The sequence below is a fragment of the Falco rusticolus genome, chromosome W (assembly GCF_015220075.1).
Source record: "Falco rusticolus isolate bFalRus1 chromosome W, bFalRus1.pri, whole genome shotgun sequence".
Classification (NCBI taxonomy): Eukaryota; Metazoa; Chordata; class Aves; order Falconiformes; family Falconidae; genus Falco; species Falco rusticolus.
This window is the reverse complement of record NC_051209.1, coordinates 9,032,540-9,050,337: the sequence shown is the minus strand read 5'-3', so window position 1 is coordinate 9,050,337 and position 17,798 is coordinate 9,032,540. Positions and strand designations below refer to the sequence as shown.

The 17,798-nt window shown below is 44.1% G+C and overlaps 1 protein-coding gene across 14 annotated transcripts in view; it reads right to left on the bottom strand.

The window, feature by feature from the left end:
• LOC119140748 (ubiquitin-associated protein 2-like) overlaps positions 1 to 17,798 on the bottom strand; it is a 79,141-nt gene that overhangs the window by 2,149 nt on the left and 59,194 nt on the right. For 9 of the 14 annotated variants that reach the window (XM_037372304.1, XM_037372295.1, XM_037372298.1 and 6 more), the window contains 9 exons: positions 16,689 to 16,755; positions 15,143 to 15,338; positions 13,820 to 13,911; positions 12,887 to 12,937; positions 7,918 to 7,996; positions 3,790 to 4,004; positions 2,338 to 2,437; positions 2,147 to 2,254; positions 681 to 748 (listed from right to left, as the gene is read on the bottom strand). In XM_037372304.1, coding sequence (XP_037228201.1) covers positions 681 to 748; positions 2,147 to 2,254; positions 2,338 to 2,437; positions 3,790 to 4,004; positions 7,918 to 7,996; positions 12,887 to 12,937; positions 13,820 to 13,911; positions 15,143 to 15,338; positions 16,689 to 16,755 — 976 coding nt within the window. The remainder of the gene's footprint in view (positions 1 to 680; positions 749 to 2,146; positions 2,255 to 2,337; positions 2,438 to 3,789; positions 4,005 to 7,917; positions 7,997 to 12,886; positions 12,938 to 13,819; positions 13,912 to 15,142; positions 15,339 to 16,688; positions 16,756 to 17,798) is intronic. The other 5 variants (XM_037372296.1, XM_037372299.1, XM_037372303.1 and 2 more) reach the window with 1 other exon arrangement.

Below are 17,798 nucleotides of genomic sequence, written 5' to 3'. Positions count from 1 at the left end.
CACAAGAGTAGCCCAAACACACATCACTTGAACCTTTCACCAACTCCATGAGCAAGCCAAGTCACACCTGTGAGCACTTCAGCAGATGAGCCTTAGCTCCTGTTCTCATCCATACTTCTGCACTAATGCCTCCAACATTTTATTTTTGTTTCCACAGCTACTATGCTCCTTCTTTCCCCTAACCTCTTTTTACTCAGTGGGACATGGAATAGCAGCAGCTCCTTGAAATCAGTCCTTCACACATTGCAGCAGGGGCTCAGGCTGGAATTACTCAACCTACCCAGGGAGGCCCAACAAAAACACAACAACAACTTGCAAATAAGATTTTCTTCCCCCTGGCCAGAACTCAACCCAGCCTATTGACTCACCTGCTTTAGGGGCTATTTTAACTAAAAACATTAGTGCCATCATACTTCATTTGCACCCAGGACACAACACACATGGGGCAACATGGGTAGTGTAGAACACTGCATCTACGCCAGCAGCTGCTGCCAGGAGCTGACATGGCAGAAACAGTGGGACAGAAGGCAAGACTCCTCTCCAACAGCAAACAGAGCCAGCACAAAAAGTGTCAGAGCCTGCTAACCCTGAGACCAACTGGCCTGGAAATAGTCCTAACTGCCAGTGCTTGCAAGGGGAGCCATCATCCTGGTCTCAGACTAGAGGGAAGCATTACTCACCTGAGTCTTGTTATAGACTGAACCACTGATATCAGGCACACCTGTGTTACTTGAGGTCACAGAAACACCTGGAAAACAAAAAAAAAGCCACCACCACCAAGAAAGTTGGTGGCCTCAGTAGATGCACCTTTGTCCACAGCTGCTGCACCATACACCGTGCTGCTGCTGCCAGCCAGCCCACCCGCCCTGTGGGGTTTCTCCATGCTGTCAGACCTACAGCACCCCACAGGGAACAGAAGAAAGGGCTCAGTGCCTCACTCCTGCTACAAAGCAGGAAACCAGCCCACTAGGATAAAGTCACCCACATCCACGACCTAGTGGTTATGCTTTGATTCAAATGCACTTCACCAGGCAGCAGCTGGCTGCACCAACACTCATTTAAGCTCACAAAAAGCCAGCTTTCCCCTAGGATTAGGGATGCATTTGGCTCTATTGCAGCATTCAAGAGCTTTCCAGTAGTGCAGAGTGATGAGACTCGGCATCTGCTACACATTTGAGCCCTTGTCCTTTCACACCCTGCAGAAGGGTAAAGTCTGCAATGCTCCTCTGCCCAGAGAATTAATATCACTGATTCAGGCTGGCTTCCACCTGGACCAGCTGGTACCACAACAGGCTCAGAAACACTCACCAGCAAAGTGACTCTCAAGCCAGCCACTTATTCAGTCTTATAAAGACTGGTTCTAATTATTTCACTTGGATCAGAATAAAACCAGACCAGCGAATCAGAGGGTTTGCACTGCTCTAAGGTTGTACCCTTCCTAGGACGTTGCTCCTTTTTGGATTGCTCCTCCACAGAGGAGAGTGCGATCAGCTCTTAGCTGAAGACAATCCAGTTGTTGTTTCAAATGCACAACAAATGCTTGGTATTTGCTTAAGCCCAAGGATGAACTAGTTCAGTCTAAGCAGAATGTGCAGAATAAACTTTCACATAAGCTGTATAAATTCTTCAGCCTTTACAATCACAAAGGAAACATTTCCTGGCATGAAACAATGCAATGAGTTACAGGGTGTATGGACAGCAGCTGAAACAACAGCCCAGAGATGTGAACTGCCCCGCTCACTCAGGGCTATCTCAGGTGCCTTCCAAGAAACTCAAAATCTAGTCTTCATTTGGCAGAGGACCATTTCAGCAGCATCATCCAACTGCTTAGGCTCCAAAAAACACGGCTCTGCTGCAGGACCACTATATTCTTCAGTAAAGAAAACTTTGGCAGAGGAAGCAGCTCACCATTTCTCCCATGTATAATTGTGGACAAAGCTGCGCATCAGCCACACAAATCCTTATGCAAAGTTCAGCCATGAGGTTTAGAAGGAACACTTTGGTCATTAAAAAGCATTTTTGTATACAGATGGAGAAACAGCTTGGATTGTGACCCTGTTTAGAGCTGGCTGCTGTGTTGACTGCACAGCACTGGGAGTCTGCCCTACTAAATCCCACTCGAGCAACCTCGAGTCTCATGTGTTACCTTTCCCAGATCCAGTACCAGCAGATTTGTTTTGTGCTTGAGATGACCCACTGTAGCCTCCTTTGCTGTAATCTCCAGCTGCTGTTCCCTGTGTTAAGTCATCATAGCCTGCCAGTGTGTATAAGACAAGGTGTTACAGTGTGCAAGCAGCTCTGCAGATGCTCACATGAAAAGCACAGTGGTAAGCATACCTGCTCCATAGCTGTGCTGCCCATAGCCACTAGCTTGCTGGAAAGGAGTCGATGCAGTGTTCAGGTTGACTCCATGCTGTTTAGCAGATGCTGGAGGCACCTGGACAAAGAAAGGGAACAAAAAGCACTGTTAACAGGGAATGGCACACAAAACACAAGCTCCCTCTGCCATCTAGTGGGGGATGCACCGCCAGCTCACATGGGAAATTTCATCTGGAGTTGAGAACACTGGAATGGCATGGGACACAGCACTCATGCCTCCAGCAGTAACTTGATGTAGTGGCTTTGCACAAGCCCCAAGTTTTCTGCTAAAGCCACCCCTCTGATTGCAGTGCAACTCCCTCTCAGAACAGGCTGTGTATTTCTTTCATACACTGACTGTAAACAGCAAATTCTCATCCACAAATCCAAGAAACCACCACCACAGCGTGCTCTCTCCAGAATCAAATGAAACATCAACTCCTACCTGAGATTGTTTCATAAAACACAGTCCTACAAGGCCCTAAAGTAGACTCATCTAACTTTGCCTGGAGCATCACCTCTTCCCAAATAACATTCTCCCTCCTGAAACAACCAGCACTGTACTCTGACTTAATGGGATCTTCTCCATCCTCAAGGATTTCCTAGGTACTCTCGGCTCACTAACTCAGCAACCTCTGGAGTCAAAGGGAGACCCAGAGCTACAGGCTTTCAGGAACACTGAGTCCATGAGCTGTAGCTGCCTGCTATTTACAGTAACCTGCACAGCCTTTTAAATTTCCTGTTTTCTTGGGGAAGAGACTGCAGCTATTTTCTCATGCTTGCATGTTTTGGGAGATCCCTTACAGGCTGGGGAAGACATGACAGTGGAGTCAAGACCCCACCTAGAGTACCATACCCAGTTCTGGGGGCCCCAGCTCAAGACAGACATGAACCTGTTGGAGCGGGTCCAGAGGAGGGCCATGAAAACAGTCAGAGAGCTGGAACACCTCCCCTATGAGGAAAGGCTGAGAGTTGGGGTTGATCAGCATGGAGAAGAGAAGGCTCCAGGGAGACCTTATTCACAGCCTTTCAAGACTTAAAGGGGGCTTTTTAAGAGAGACAGAGACTTCTTACCAGGGCCTGTAGCAGCAGAACAAGGGGCAATGGTTTGAAATTGAAAGAGGGTAGATTTAGATTAGACATAAAGAAACTTTTTACAGTAAGGGTGGTGAAACACTGGAACTGGTTGTCCAGAGAAGCTGCAGATGCCCCATCCCTGGAAGTGTTCAAGGCCAGGTTGGATGGGGCTTTGAGCAACTTGGTCTAGTGGAAGGTGCCCCTGCCCATGGCAGGTGGGGTTGGACTAGATGATCTTTAGAAGCCCCTTCTGACCCAAACCATCCTGTGAATCCAAGATATAAGAGGTTTGGGCTGGAGAGAGCAAAGCCAGAGGCACAAAGGGAAGGTTACAGTTTAGGCTGTCACACTTACAAACATGGTTGGCCCATACTGGAATGCACTGGCTACACCGGGCACACTAGCATAATAAGGTAATCCAGTGTAGCTGTATCCTGGGGGCAGGGTTGGGTTGAGGAAGGGCTGCTGAGTTGTATGGTGAGTCTGCGTCTGGTTCTGCTGTGGTTGGGCGAGCGTGGTAGCAGGAGCAGGGGAAGCAGAATCCCCACGGCCAAATTTTGTTACATCACCTGCAAAAGAATGAACTGATCATAAAAGCTATCAAAGACATTCTAGAAGTGGAGAATTTGAAATATTCAAGTCCTCTGAACACAAGTAGACAACTACAGAAGAGAGCATATGCTACACTTGAAAGCCTGCAGCTGTTCACATGAAGCGCTCTCCTTGTGTCTGTTCCTGACGGCCACAGTGACATTGCCTGTTTGTGGCATAGAACTCTGTGCCATGGATAACGCATCAGTAAAATGGAGATACCAATACTTACCTATCTCTCAGGGCCTGAGCAGATTCACTGCTATCAAATCATTGCAATAAAACATGCTAAAAGCAGAAGTATTGTAAACAGGCAAAGAGCAAATGGGTGTTGGGTTAAAACTTGACTCTCATGGAGATTAAACTGATTAGCTAAGCTTCATATGCTGAAAGCAAGTTAGGATTTACAGGCAGTGATGGGCATATTTTTGTCAATGTCTGTTTGTCAAGCTTGACTAGTTAGACGTCTGGTTCCTCACACTACCAAAGTTCTGAAGCTGGTAGCTGATGGCTGGGGAAAGCAAGGCTTGCATTGCAGAATACCTTATTGAAAGAGTAGGAAAAGAAATTACATTATTAACCCAAAAGCAGACTCCTGAGAGAAATGATTATGCAGCAGAAAACTCCTGAACACTTGCATTTTCTGGCAGCCCACAGAACAGTATTGTGCTGGTTTTGGCTGGGATAGAGTTAATTTTCTTCATAGTAGCTAGTATGAGGCTATGTTTTGGATTTGTGCTGCAAACAGCATTGATAATACAGGGATGTTTTCATTACTGCTGAGCAGTGCTTACACAGCATCAAGGCCTTTTCTGTTTCTCATACCACCCCACCAGCAAGAAGGCTGGAGAGGCACAAGAAATTGTGAGGAGACATAGCCAGGACAGCTGACCCCAACTGGCCAAAGGGATATTCCATACTATATGATGTCATGCTCAGAAATAAAAAGCTGGGGGAAGGAGGCGGCAGACTTTCAGACTTAGGGCATTTGTCTTACCAAGTAACTGTTATGCATGATGGAACCCTGCTTTCCTGGGGATGGCTGAACACCTACACCTTGCCTGCCCATGGGGAGTGGTGAGTGAATTCCTTATTTTGCTTTGCTTGTGTGTGCAGCTTTTGCTTTATCTATTGAACTGTCTTTATCTCAACCCACAAGTTTTCTCACTTATTCTTGTGATTCTCTTCCCCATCCCACTGGGGGGGGGGGGGGGGGGGGGGGGGGGGGGGCAAGCAGCTGTGCAGTGCTTAGTTGCCAGATGGGGTTAAACCACAGCAGTCCTTTTTGGTACACAGTATGGGGCAAAAAGGGTTCAAGATAACATATTTGATTGCAATGTGCCAGTTCAAATTTATAGCAGTTATTGCTGTTTAGCTATTGCCAGGCTCCTCTGCACTGCCTATCATCTCACTGTGCTGTGCCCAGGAACATTTTGATAACAGCAATGGCGATGCACCAGGGCATCATTGCTGCTGTACTGGACAGGCTGGAACTCCAGTGTGAAATCGAGTCAAAGGGACTGTGACCTGTGGATGAGTCCACGTGGGAGCAGGACACCCCAAAGCCCCTGTGCATGTGACTTAGACACACTGAGTTATACCTGCTCAGGCATGGACTGTGGCCATGGTTGTGTCTGTGCTGCAGCAGGTATGCCTCTGAAGGAATTGTGGCCCAAAGGCAAGTCCATGTTGGAGAAGGCACACCTCGAAGCATCTGTGGCTGTGGATAAGTCTGTGCTGTAGTAGGTACACCTTGAAGCATCAGTGGCTGTGTGTGAGGTCATGCTGGAGCACCTCAAAGTGTGTGGCCATGGATAAGCCCATGACAGAGCAGGTACAGCCCTGGAGGAGGGATTGCAACCATGGGTAAGGCCATACTGGAACAGGTATATCTCTGAAAGCATTGTGGCCCATGGAGAAGGCCATGTTGGAACAGGTGCACCTCGAAGGGACTGTGGCTGTGGATGAGTCTATGCCGCAGCAGGGATACCCCTGGAGAGACTGTGGCTCGTAGCTGAGGCTCCACCTGGAGCAGGTACACCCCCCTAAGGGACTGCATTCTATGGATAAGTCCAAGGCAGAGCAGGGGCAAGGGGAGGAGTTCATTGCAATGTTAAACCCTACGGGCTGGTCCGAAGGGACCAGGGGTGGAGATTGTAATGGAAATACCTTTAAATTGTTGTAACCCATGATTTGAATTTCATGTTATAGGAATGACTATAGCAGCAACCACCTGAACCACTGGAGGACAAGCCTTACAAGAAGCAGTGCAAGTGCAGCAGTGACCCGACCTGAGCTGGCTTTGATGCCTGATAACCCCATACAACACACAACCTTTCTTCTGAGTGACCACCATAAGAGATCGTGTTCATGGACTAAATGAACTCAATGGACATTTTGTGGATGCTTATAGACATTTTTACAGGGGCAGTCCATAGATTAGGGGAATGATATCTATGTATTATATCAAAGGATGGGAAGGGGGTGGTGGGTAATGAAAACATATTGGATAGTATGGGACCTGAGCATGATGTAAATGGTATGGAATAAGGGGTGGAGAATGTGCTCATTTTGGCTGGGATAGAGTAAATTTTCTTCACAGAAGCTAGTACAGGGTTATATTTTGGATTTGTGCTGAGAATAGCATTGATAATACAGGGATGTTTTCATTACTGCTGAGCAGTGCTTGCACAATCAAGGCTTTTTCTGCTTCTCATACCACCCTGCCAGCAAGAAGGCTGGACAGGCACAAGAAATTGGGAGGGGACACAGCCAGGACAGGTGATCCCAACTGGCTGAAGGAATATTCCATACCATATGTCATGCTCAGCAACAAAAAGCTGGGGGGAAGAAGGGGGACATCTGGAGTGATGATGTTTGTCTTCCCAAATCATCATTACATATGATGGATCCTCACTTTCCTGGAGATGGCTGAACACCTGCCTGCCAATGGGGAGTAGTGAATGAATTTCTTGTTTTGCTTTGCTTGTGTGCGTGGTGCTTGCTTTACCTATTAAACGGTCTTTATCTCAAAAATGAGAAAACTCATCAGTTACCTTTCCAATTCTCTCCCCCATCCCACTGTGGGGGTAGCGAGTGAGCAGCTGTATGGGGCTTAGTTGCCAGCTAAGGTTAAACCACAACAAGCATGTTCATGTGTTTTTAGGTGATTGATATGTCACCTCCCTATCTCATTCTCAACTAGTATTCCTTTATGTTTGTTACCAAAAGGTATAACAACACTTAATACTGGCATTATAGGAATTATAACACCTATGACTACAGTTTTAAGCTGTAATCAGATGGCAGTGAAAGACCACCACTGGCTGAAAATCCTGGATGGCATTAATGTCATCTTTGCGCACTGATAACTGAAGAGCAAGAGCAGGAATGAAAAAGGGCTTCTTAGACCACATGCTTTTGGGAATGAAGTTCATTAGATTTGGTGAGGGAGAGCCTGCTAGATGCAGCTCCTGCTGGGAACACAGTTATTGCTATTTTAGCACTTCTAAGGAAAGCAAGCCAGTTGAATTTCAAGAAGAATGATTAAGGTATGGAATATTTTTCAAGCACCTGTATGTGCTTGGGAAGGGCACTAGATGACACTGCTGTTTACATTCATAACAATCTTGCACTTATTCTCAAAGGCTATCAAACTTATTCCCAGTAGTCACATATAAATTACTGACCAAAACCATGAAAGGGGGAAAATAAAAATAAATAAATAAATCAGTCAATCAATGTCAGGGTTGAGAGGGAGATGCTCGCTTTTGTTTGACTAGTTTGGACTGATGGGTTTAACTGCTTACAGAAGGGAAAACACAGCTCTTTAAGCAATGGTAGATGACCAGCACATCTCACTTGCCATCCTCATCTTTAAATAGCACTCACCTGAGTACGGATTGTTAGCAAGGCTCCCATCTCTGCCTGTCAAAGCTGCAGGAGCAGAGAATGTAATTCCATAGTAATCCTTAGAAAGAGACAACATTGTTTATTAATAGTTGAAACCATAACAGAGCTGGACAGCTCTTATGAGCCCTGCATTATGCATATTAGAAAAATTTAAAAAGCAAGAACTAAAGGAAATTTGGGCAGAAGCTGACCTTATCACAGCAGAGTTGAAGATTTACCTGGATCCTCAACTTCAAAATAAACCTATATTTTGTAGACATTTTTAATATCATATACAAATACTTGATCTCTTAATGATAAGTTAAAGGCAATGACTAAACACTTTCCCCTCCCAACCCTCAGCTCTGGAGTTGTCATATTCCAGCAAGACTGTGCCTGGAAGAGCAACAGACAATCAGGGCCCAAAGACCTGAGGTCAGGCCAGGACCATAGTAGAAGGTTCTTAAAGTCAAAACTGAAATATCAGGAATAGACTCAAAAGGTGAGATAGAAAAAGGACTGAAAAAATGGTAAGTGATCTGACATAATAGAATTTAAGCTCCACCAAGCAGCTGGCTAGGTACCACACACACCAAGACATTTGTAAGATCTCTACTACACAGGCAGCCTGCAACAGACTAAGAGAAGAGATCACATATCCCAATGTAATACACAAAAATAAAAACCACATCCACCAAAAACACAACACAGTAAGAATTTACAGCATCAACATACACATTAAGAAACCAAGTAAAAAAGACACACACCCCCAAACCTCAGAGGAAACCCCTGTTCTCACTGTATCAGTGGCCACCAGTACCTGTCACTGCTAGAAACTTCCTAAGTAGCAGTGACAACTTGCACTTGAGACTCTGCCCACTTTCAGTTTCTAGATGTAAACGGACCAGCATGTCAAAGACAAACATTTCCACCAGCACCTGCCTCCCGTACACCTAATGTTACTTAATTTCTACAATTTCAAAACACAATAAAACCCCCAAACCTATAGATCACAATAATTGCATGAATAGCTGAAAAATCCTTTGCAACATTTATAAATGTCAACACACTGAGGACAAATAACTTGGGGAGCAGGAGGGATGATAGAGGACCCCAAAACCATTCTGCAAGATATCTGCAGAGGAAACGCTCTTCCATCAGCAAAAGCTGCAGATGGAGGGGGGGGGGGGGGGGGGGGGGGGGGGGGGAGAAGAAACTAAAAATATTTATCAATAAGAGATAAAGAAAAACATTAACTCATGCTCTGATATTATTTGCATATATGAAATAAGAAAAAAGGATGTTGGTAGGTAAACTTGAAAATAAAAACCAAGCAAGACCACTCACAAAAGAGATTAAAAGGAAACCCTAAAACACATCCCTCAGCACAGCTGCCCCAAAAGCCTCTGCTGCCACGCTTTCATCCCCCACTGAACCATAATAGCACAGGAGCCAGGCTCCCCCCATACCCTGACAGCAGCCCTGGGAAAGAACCAGCTCCCCTTCCCCATGGCCACCTCCTGCTCACACTTTGACAAGCGCAACAAAAGCCCTCGAAAGTAAATGGAAAGCAAAACTGAAAAGAGAAACAGAAACTCTGTCTAGATGATGATGATAAAACCATGGCACCACATAAAGCCAGTCACCCAGCAGCACCCCAAGCACAGCACCCACATGCACCACCACCACCTCCAAACAGGGCTCTGCAGGACCTATGCCCCATGGCCCTGTCCACTCTTCTCTTTAGCACCTCCCTAAAGATGAGCTTCCCTCAACTACTTTGAAAAACCTCTTCAGGGTTTAACCATCATCATCAGAATCATCTCTTTGGCCTGTATCTCCTCAACATTTTCCACCTTCCACCACAGTTTAGGCCAACTGATTATCAGCTCTGGAGTCCTCAGCACAAGACAGACCTGTTGGAGTGGGTCCAAAGGAGGACTACAAAAATGATCAGAGGGATGGAACACCTCTCCTATGAGGAAAGGCTGAGTCAGTCAGGGGTTCTTTAGCCTGGGGAAGACTCCAGGGGAGCCCTTTAAAAACCACAATAAGGTGGCTTATAAGAAAGATGGGGACAGACTTATTAATAGGGCCTATAGTGATAGGATAAGGGGTAATGGTTTGAAACTAAAAGAGGGTAGATTCAGACTATGTATAAAGGAAGACATTTTTTACAGTGAGAGTGGCGAGACACTGGCACAGGTGGCCCAGAGAGGTGCCCGATGCCCCATCCCTGAGAACATCCAAGGCCAGGCTGGATGAGGCTCTGAGCAACCTGATCCAGCTGAAGATGTCCCTGCCCATGGCAGGGGGTTGAACTAGAGGGACTTTGAAGGTCCCTTCCCACCCAAACCATTCTGTGATTCTATGAAGGAGGCACAGCAGAGATCACTTTGATTAGGCTGAATTCAACTACTCTTACCTTTTCAGGCATTTTTCATGATGACAACTCTCTTATTGTGCTGCTTGAAAACACCTTGCAGCGTGAACTACTCTAGGGCAACAGAAATAAGGTCCAGCCACGGACCTCCAACATCAGCTTACCTCCTGCAGCAACGGCACCTAGGTATGTCAAAACATCATGCACATGCCAGCACCCCAAGTACAGCACCCCCCCAACACAACACTGCCTGATAAGGCCATGGCTCCCAGCCCATCACTGCCCTGCCACTACTACCACACACACACATTTCCCCTGCTCCAAGTGCTTTGATAAAACACGTGGCAGTGTCTCTCATACAAGCAGAACACGATCCTTGCTGTTGGAGGGGACCTTAAAACTTTAGCAAGTGCAACCTCTACCACCTTCTCCTCCCACTAGAGCTCTATAACTAGATTAGCTTGCTCAGCTCCACCTCCAGAGGACTCTTGGACACCCCTCCTCTAGGGGGACGGGGGGCTCAGGCCACCCCAAACACAAGACCCTTCACTTACAAATAGCCTCATGGGGGACATTTTCTTTGCTCTCCAACAACTTCAGGCAAGGACAGAGAAAACAAGACTCATGCTACAACAGCACACGCATGGGACCACAGTCAGGGACCCAATGCAGCAGAAGGAGGAACAAAACACCTCCCTTTTGCCTAAAGGAAAAGCCTTTCTTCCCCATTCTCAGGAACTTCAAAAGGAGCTGGGGCAGCTCCATCCAGGAACACATCCAACAAACAAGTGCCTACACCCAGAGCCACCTCCTTGGAAGCCACTGCCACTCCCCATCCCCCCCACCCCAAAGCCCTCGCTCCAGGAGGTGGCTCCCCAGGCTCTTCCAAGCAACACTGTGGGAGAGGAGGATAGAGAATGTCTGAGAGGAGGATGGAGAAGGTCTGATCTGGCAGGAGATGAGAGAACAGCTGGGTATTGTGAAGGAAAGTAAGATAAACATGGTTATCTAGTAGCAAAAAGGTGTCTGCATGCTTGTAGTAGCCTATAGCTACGTAACTGCATGAGTGGTTTCTGCCCTGAGCCTGGTGGTACATACAGCTGGAATTTGTATCTGGGCTCAGAGACATAAATATGGGCTTCTCAGTACAATAAAGCGTCTCTGGTTGCACCATAACCTGAGTCTGTGCCTTCATACATCACACAGCAATTTCACAAACTGAAAAGACCAGCTAATGTGAAAACAAAGGTGACATACAAGTGAAAGAAAAACAGGCCACAATCAACACCAGGGCATTACAGAGAGGAGAAACTTGGGCAGGAAGGGAAAGTTCAGCTACAGAAAAGACTCAACCACCTCCCTGGGCAGCCTGTTCCAATGCTTCACCACCCTTTCAGTGAAGAAATTTTTCCTAATACCCAATTCTAAACCTCCCCTGGTGCAACTTGAGGCCATTTCCTCTTGTCCTATCACTTGTTACTTGGGAGAGGAAAAAAAAAAAAAAAAGACCAACACCCACCTCCTACAACCTCCTTTCAGGTAGTTGTAAAGAGTGATAAGCCCCCCCCCCCCCCCCCCCCCCCCCCAGCCTCTTTCTCCATGCTAAACCACCCCAGTTCCCTCAGCTGCCCCGCATAAGACCAGCCATAACTGTGCTAAGAAATCCACACTCTTAACTAGCATTTTCAACATGCTTTATTTGCTGGCTTATAAAATAAAGTTGCTTGATTTGTGAGACAGGTGTTCAAGACGTGCAGCTGAACAGGGTTTTGTCTGGGACATCCCTGTACTCACCTTAGGACTACCTGACTCTGGCTGCCTCCAGACTCCACATGGAAGACCTGGTACTGACTTGGACCTTTAACTATGGCATTCATCCAGTGATACTTTTTTCCAGATCACTGCTCACTGTTCCATTTCTGCCTCTACAGATACACTGCATTGCTTAATCCTGTGACTTCTCAGTTACATACTACCAAAATTTCTCTTCAAGCTCCTTATCCTAGTTTTCTGAAAACAAAATTCTTTATCTTACCACAATCTAGGCTGAGGCTCTTTGTGAATCTAACTCTCAACTTCTCTCACGTGCCATTTACATTCTGGATCCAGGTAAGGAAGAAAACTTCATATACTCTCCTTCCTGCAGGCTCACCTGCATTTGTTGCCATGATGCATACACAGAGATCTCCACCTACAAGCACCTCTACAACCTGTCAGATGCACCTGCTGGCTGCCAATTTGCATACTTGCTGTTCAACCCTATCGCTTGGTGAAAGAAAACATTCACACTTGGATTTCAACTAGATTTGACAAGATATACTGGTGCTACAACAATTAAGAATTTCTCCACTCAAAAGCACAGAGCACACTTGCTTCTATTTACAGAATTTGTAGATGGACGAATACATAATGCAACAGTTGCTCTATATCAGTTTACACCAGAAAAACTGTTTCTGGATATTAAAAAACACAATATAGAACATAAGGATAAGTTCTTAATCACCAAATGAACTAATTTGTGTTGCACAGATGATCAACACCAAAGATAACTTGTTTAAAATCAAATAAACCAAGCCATTTACTTACCATTGGCAGCCTGGATTGAAGCAGCTGGAGATCATCATAACCATAAATCTGCTTAAAGACAAATAAAAATAAAAGATCATTATAACACTTTTCTCTGATGCTGACCAATTTGGGGCTTTGAACAGAGTTTTACCTAGGCCTAGTCTATTTCAAAGGTGTACAGCTATATGCTGCATTGTGCTATCATGGCACACTGTAGCATTTTAAGGCTAGTAGAGCTAAGCTTAAAATGGCTTGTCACTGATGTTGTTTCTTGGTGACAGCAGTCCTCTGAGTATTACTGTCCCAACTTCAATACTGTTTTCACAGATGCATCATTCATCAACCTGTGAAAAAATCTACAGGGCATTCAGATTTGGGAGTAAGAACAATAGCCTTCTTTGCTTCAGTCATTACTTCTGAGAATAGCAGGATTTAAGATTTAATGACTAGATCACAAAGCAACCTATGGCATCCACTCACATTGTGTGATACAGAAAAACTATTAGAATAAAGTTTGATTCAAAAAACAGGTAACCAAAAATATGTTGAACCTGGTCAGACATCAAAAAGCTACGTGCAATCTTTCAGTATGACAGACAGGACACACGGCACATTTCAACCATTACTCTATTAAACCTATTCTGGTAACACAAACCTGGATGAGTCTAATTATACTCAAAAGGGCCTAAAACCTGATATCACTGAAAACCATAGCAACATGCATGTTTAGCTTCAACAGCAGCCAGATCAGGTCTGTACCAACAGTTCTGCAGTTTACTATCAACATTAAACCCCCACTGAACATATCACATGTTCTTCAGCACTTGGAACAATAATTCCAGGTGCAACATGTGCCAACAGTAATGCTTTGGCATAGACAGCAGCAGGACTGGAGAGCCCACCTGCACCAAGGGTTAAGCAATCAAGGACAGGAACAATTAAATTGCTTACTGGATAGGCAGGCAGAAGTCCTCCAGGTCCCACAATATACTGATTATGCAACAAGGGTGGTACACCTTGGGGCAGGTTTGGGGGAGCTTTGCCTGTAGAATCAAGAGACACACTTTAACAAGCCTTTAGAAAAGAAAAGGCATCAGCACCGAGACAAGAGAGCTCACAAGCCCTGGTGGCTGCACTGACATCGCTTGTCAAGAACAGAACTATGCAGAAGAATTTTGTGCTGATTGATGAAAATGCTCAAAATAGCCTGAAGAGTTTAACTGTGCCTCAAGGGAAAGAACAAAATACTTAAGACTGAAAACAGTCCCATCAGAGATCAGTCTAATTTTGTAATTTACTTCCTCCAAGAAGATTACAAGAATTACAGGAACTTCTCCTTTCCTCAGTCCTCTCCTGAAGGCAAAATTCAAGCGTTGTTCTCAATCTATAGAGCAAATTATCTCCTTTCATTTTCTGCTGTCAGCGCATTCCCCCTTATCACCAGCAATAGACTGGAAAACATGTTGTCAGTATACTTTTTGTGGGTGACTTATTGCAGCTGGGAATAGCAAAGAGAAGACAACTGAAACAGTTTTGGTTGCATGAAGCAGTGCTAGGAAGCAGAAGAGTAAAAAAAAAAAAAAAAAAGCACTTAGCCCAGTCATCAGACACTTAATTTAGAAGGCATTGGAATGAGAAATCCTTCTGTAAGTAAGGTTGATCTTAATATTTAAAAACATTCAATTCTCTCCATAGGATTTCCTTTTAGCAGTTCAGGCTGATTAGAAAAGCAAGAGAGAATTTAGCATTGCTTTCACTGCAGTGCAAGAAGCCTCCCCACCTTCTCTGTGGACCCTTTTTCCGAAGTGCTATTTGCTGTGGAATGACTCTGAGAACAAACACTTTTTTTCCTTTCTGTAGTAGGGATGTGGCATATGATAATGAGGACACTGCAGTTTATTTTGATGCTGCCAAATCAAGTCACAGAGAAGACTGAAATTAAAGCTAATATGAACTCACAGCCAAGAGCTGATCACAACTTGTAATACAAACTGAGTGAATCTCCTAGCCCAAAACTTCCAAAGTCAGAACTGCTCTGGTGTCTATAAAGCTATGTGGATGGAATGTGCTATATAAATGTCACATAACACCCTACCGAATATTTCAAATACACAAAATCAGGCAACTTGATAAGCCAGCAAATAAAGCATGCTTAAAATGCTAGTCAAGAGTGTGGATTTCTTAGTACAGTTACAGCTGGTGAGATGCTCAACTGACAGCCCTGCTGACTCAAGTCCTCTGGCTCTATCCATATGATCTGTTAATATTGCAAACCTGAAGACACGAAGGAAGCTGCCCGTGTGCTAGCAGCTGGTATAGACACACTGGTAACGCTCAGGCCAAGGCTGTTTGTAGTGTTCATACTGCTTGCCATGCTGACAACTGAAGAGGCGGTGCTAGTGGCTGAGGTTAAAACAGTTGAGAAGGTTGTTGAGGGCTGGAGTGAAGTTGCATTTTCAACACTAGTGTGCTAGAAAGGAGACAAAAAGAATAAGGATCACAGAGCAAATAATCCACAGTGGAAGATGGGGAACAAAGACACACAAACCAAAACACCAAAACCAACAATCTTTTAAATAACAGCAGCACATGCAAAAGATATGCATTAGCTATGTACCAAGCAAGCAACTAAGTTGCATGCTTGTGATTTTTAATTATTCAAAGGAAATTACTACAAGAGTTAAGTTCAAACTGCTATATCATCACAAAATTATACCACAATAACTCAAATGTCACTCCATTGCATTATTTCTTGCCCTTTGCTTGTATACTCCTTTAAGCTAGTACTTGTTATGTTAAATTCCTATGTTCTTCCAAAAGACAGTATTTGTTTTCAAAATACATGACACTGCTATTGTGATTTCCTCAATGCACTTGTAGAATTTAAGGTTAAAACTGCAATGCCCCACAACAGAGTCTACATGGTAAGCAAACGCAGACCAGAAGTATTACAGGAACACACAAAGATAAAAGAAGTTCCTGGTTTGAATCCAGCACAATACAGTGTCTTAGCTGATGACACTTGTAAAACAGCATCATCAACACACAAAAGCCAAAACTCTGAGAACAGAAAAAGACGATGTTTGGGTAATTGTAAATTTTTAAGTTATGTATTCAGTAGGAATGGAGCATTACAAACCAAAATACAGGCATAAAGAAAAGCAGTAACTTATCTGCACACCCCAGCTGGGATTGTACTGAAATACCCCATCACAGAACAAAGCAGTGTCTCTCTGACTTTTGTTTGTGCACCCCCATCTAGAGCACTGTGTTCAATACCATTTGCCTTATCTCAAATGCATTAAATACACAGGTGACAACAGCGCCACATGATAAACTCTAAAGTCATCTGCCATGAGCCATTTGTCATGACATGTATCATTCCATCACCTGCATTTTGCCAGCTAACCTCTCTAATGGAGACTGCTAACAGCCCGTATTTTGTAGAAGTTTCAGACAGCCACTTCAAAGACTTTATTTTTTTTAAAATACATTTGTTACAAGAATTCTTTATTCCATCCCCCCCTTGCTGGCATGACAATTTCCTCTGCAGTTGTGTGACTAGCAAGTCTCTGTAATAGCTATTCCCGATCTAGTACAAATCACAAGTGGTAAAGACTTTTTGGTTTTGTTTGGTTGGTGGTTGTTGGATTTTTTGGTTTTTTTTACAACCAGAGGGCTGGCAGTCCATCTTCCCTGACATAAGGCTCTTGTTTCAGCTCTTAGCATACTGGGACACAATGAACTTTAAGTGAGGGTCTTAATCATCATATAAACTGACTATATGCCAAATGTCTGCTGAAATGAAAATAGGACTTACTGCATGCGATGTGCTCGAAGACAGCACTGAGGCAGGGGAGAGGCTGCTATGATTATTGGAAAGGGAGCTAGAAAGAAATTGTAAAGGATTAATAAAACTTTTTTTCCTAGAACATTTTAAATATATATGTATGTAAACGTGCATAAATATATACAAACACAGAGTAGGTAGGATACTAGTTAAAGAATAAAAATTGTAGGTATGTGTACACTCCTCCATATGTGGGGGTGCATTTATTAATTAACACTGAGCAAAGGCAAACAAAACAAAGCCATAAAAATACATATAGTTTGGTGCTCAAAAATCCCCTCATGAAATCAGAAGCAAGAGAGATCCTAACCATAACAAATATTTTTGTGTTCTCTATGGCAATAGCAACAAGAATATACAGCAGTTTTCATAAAGCTGCAGGCTAAATTATATGCCCTGATTTAGGGGCAAACACCTCTGGCTGCTCTTCGAAGTATAGGACCAGAATAAGTCTTGGCAGTTTCATAGATTAATTTTACTTTGACTCTGTTCCCCATCTGCAAGAATTATAACAACACTACTTCAGGCAGCAAGGAAAGAAATGGTTCAGTCGAATATTCAATTTTAAACTACTCCCTTGCTCACCCTCCCCAGCTCTTCTGATAAGCCTTAATTGACCATCTGACCTATGATAGAGACAGACAAGAGCAGCAACACAAGCAAGTCAAACATGCTTGGAATTCAGGCATCATCTTTTAATGGTGCTTGGTACCTGTCCAACAGCACCAATCCTCCAACTAAAATTTCTACCTATGTACACAGTTTTTCAAACAAATAAACATGGGGAGATGATGTTTCTAATGTGAATGGAATAATTCTTGTTATTTGACACATTTACCATTTTATTCAACAGAAAACACTAGTGTATTAAAAGAGAATCAGCCATGTCCTAGCTATGAAACATAAAAAACCCTGTGATAGCCCAAATTAGTTTCTTATATTAATACAGTACAAAAGCGAGTATTAAAATATAACCAGCATAGCCTCAGATGTCACCTGCCTGAGAACGAAGCTCAAATAACAGGCAATGAAAAATCAGAGTGCAAAAGAGCTAAGCTGTGCTAAATGCACTTCCAGGAA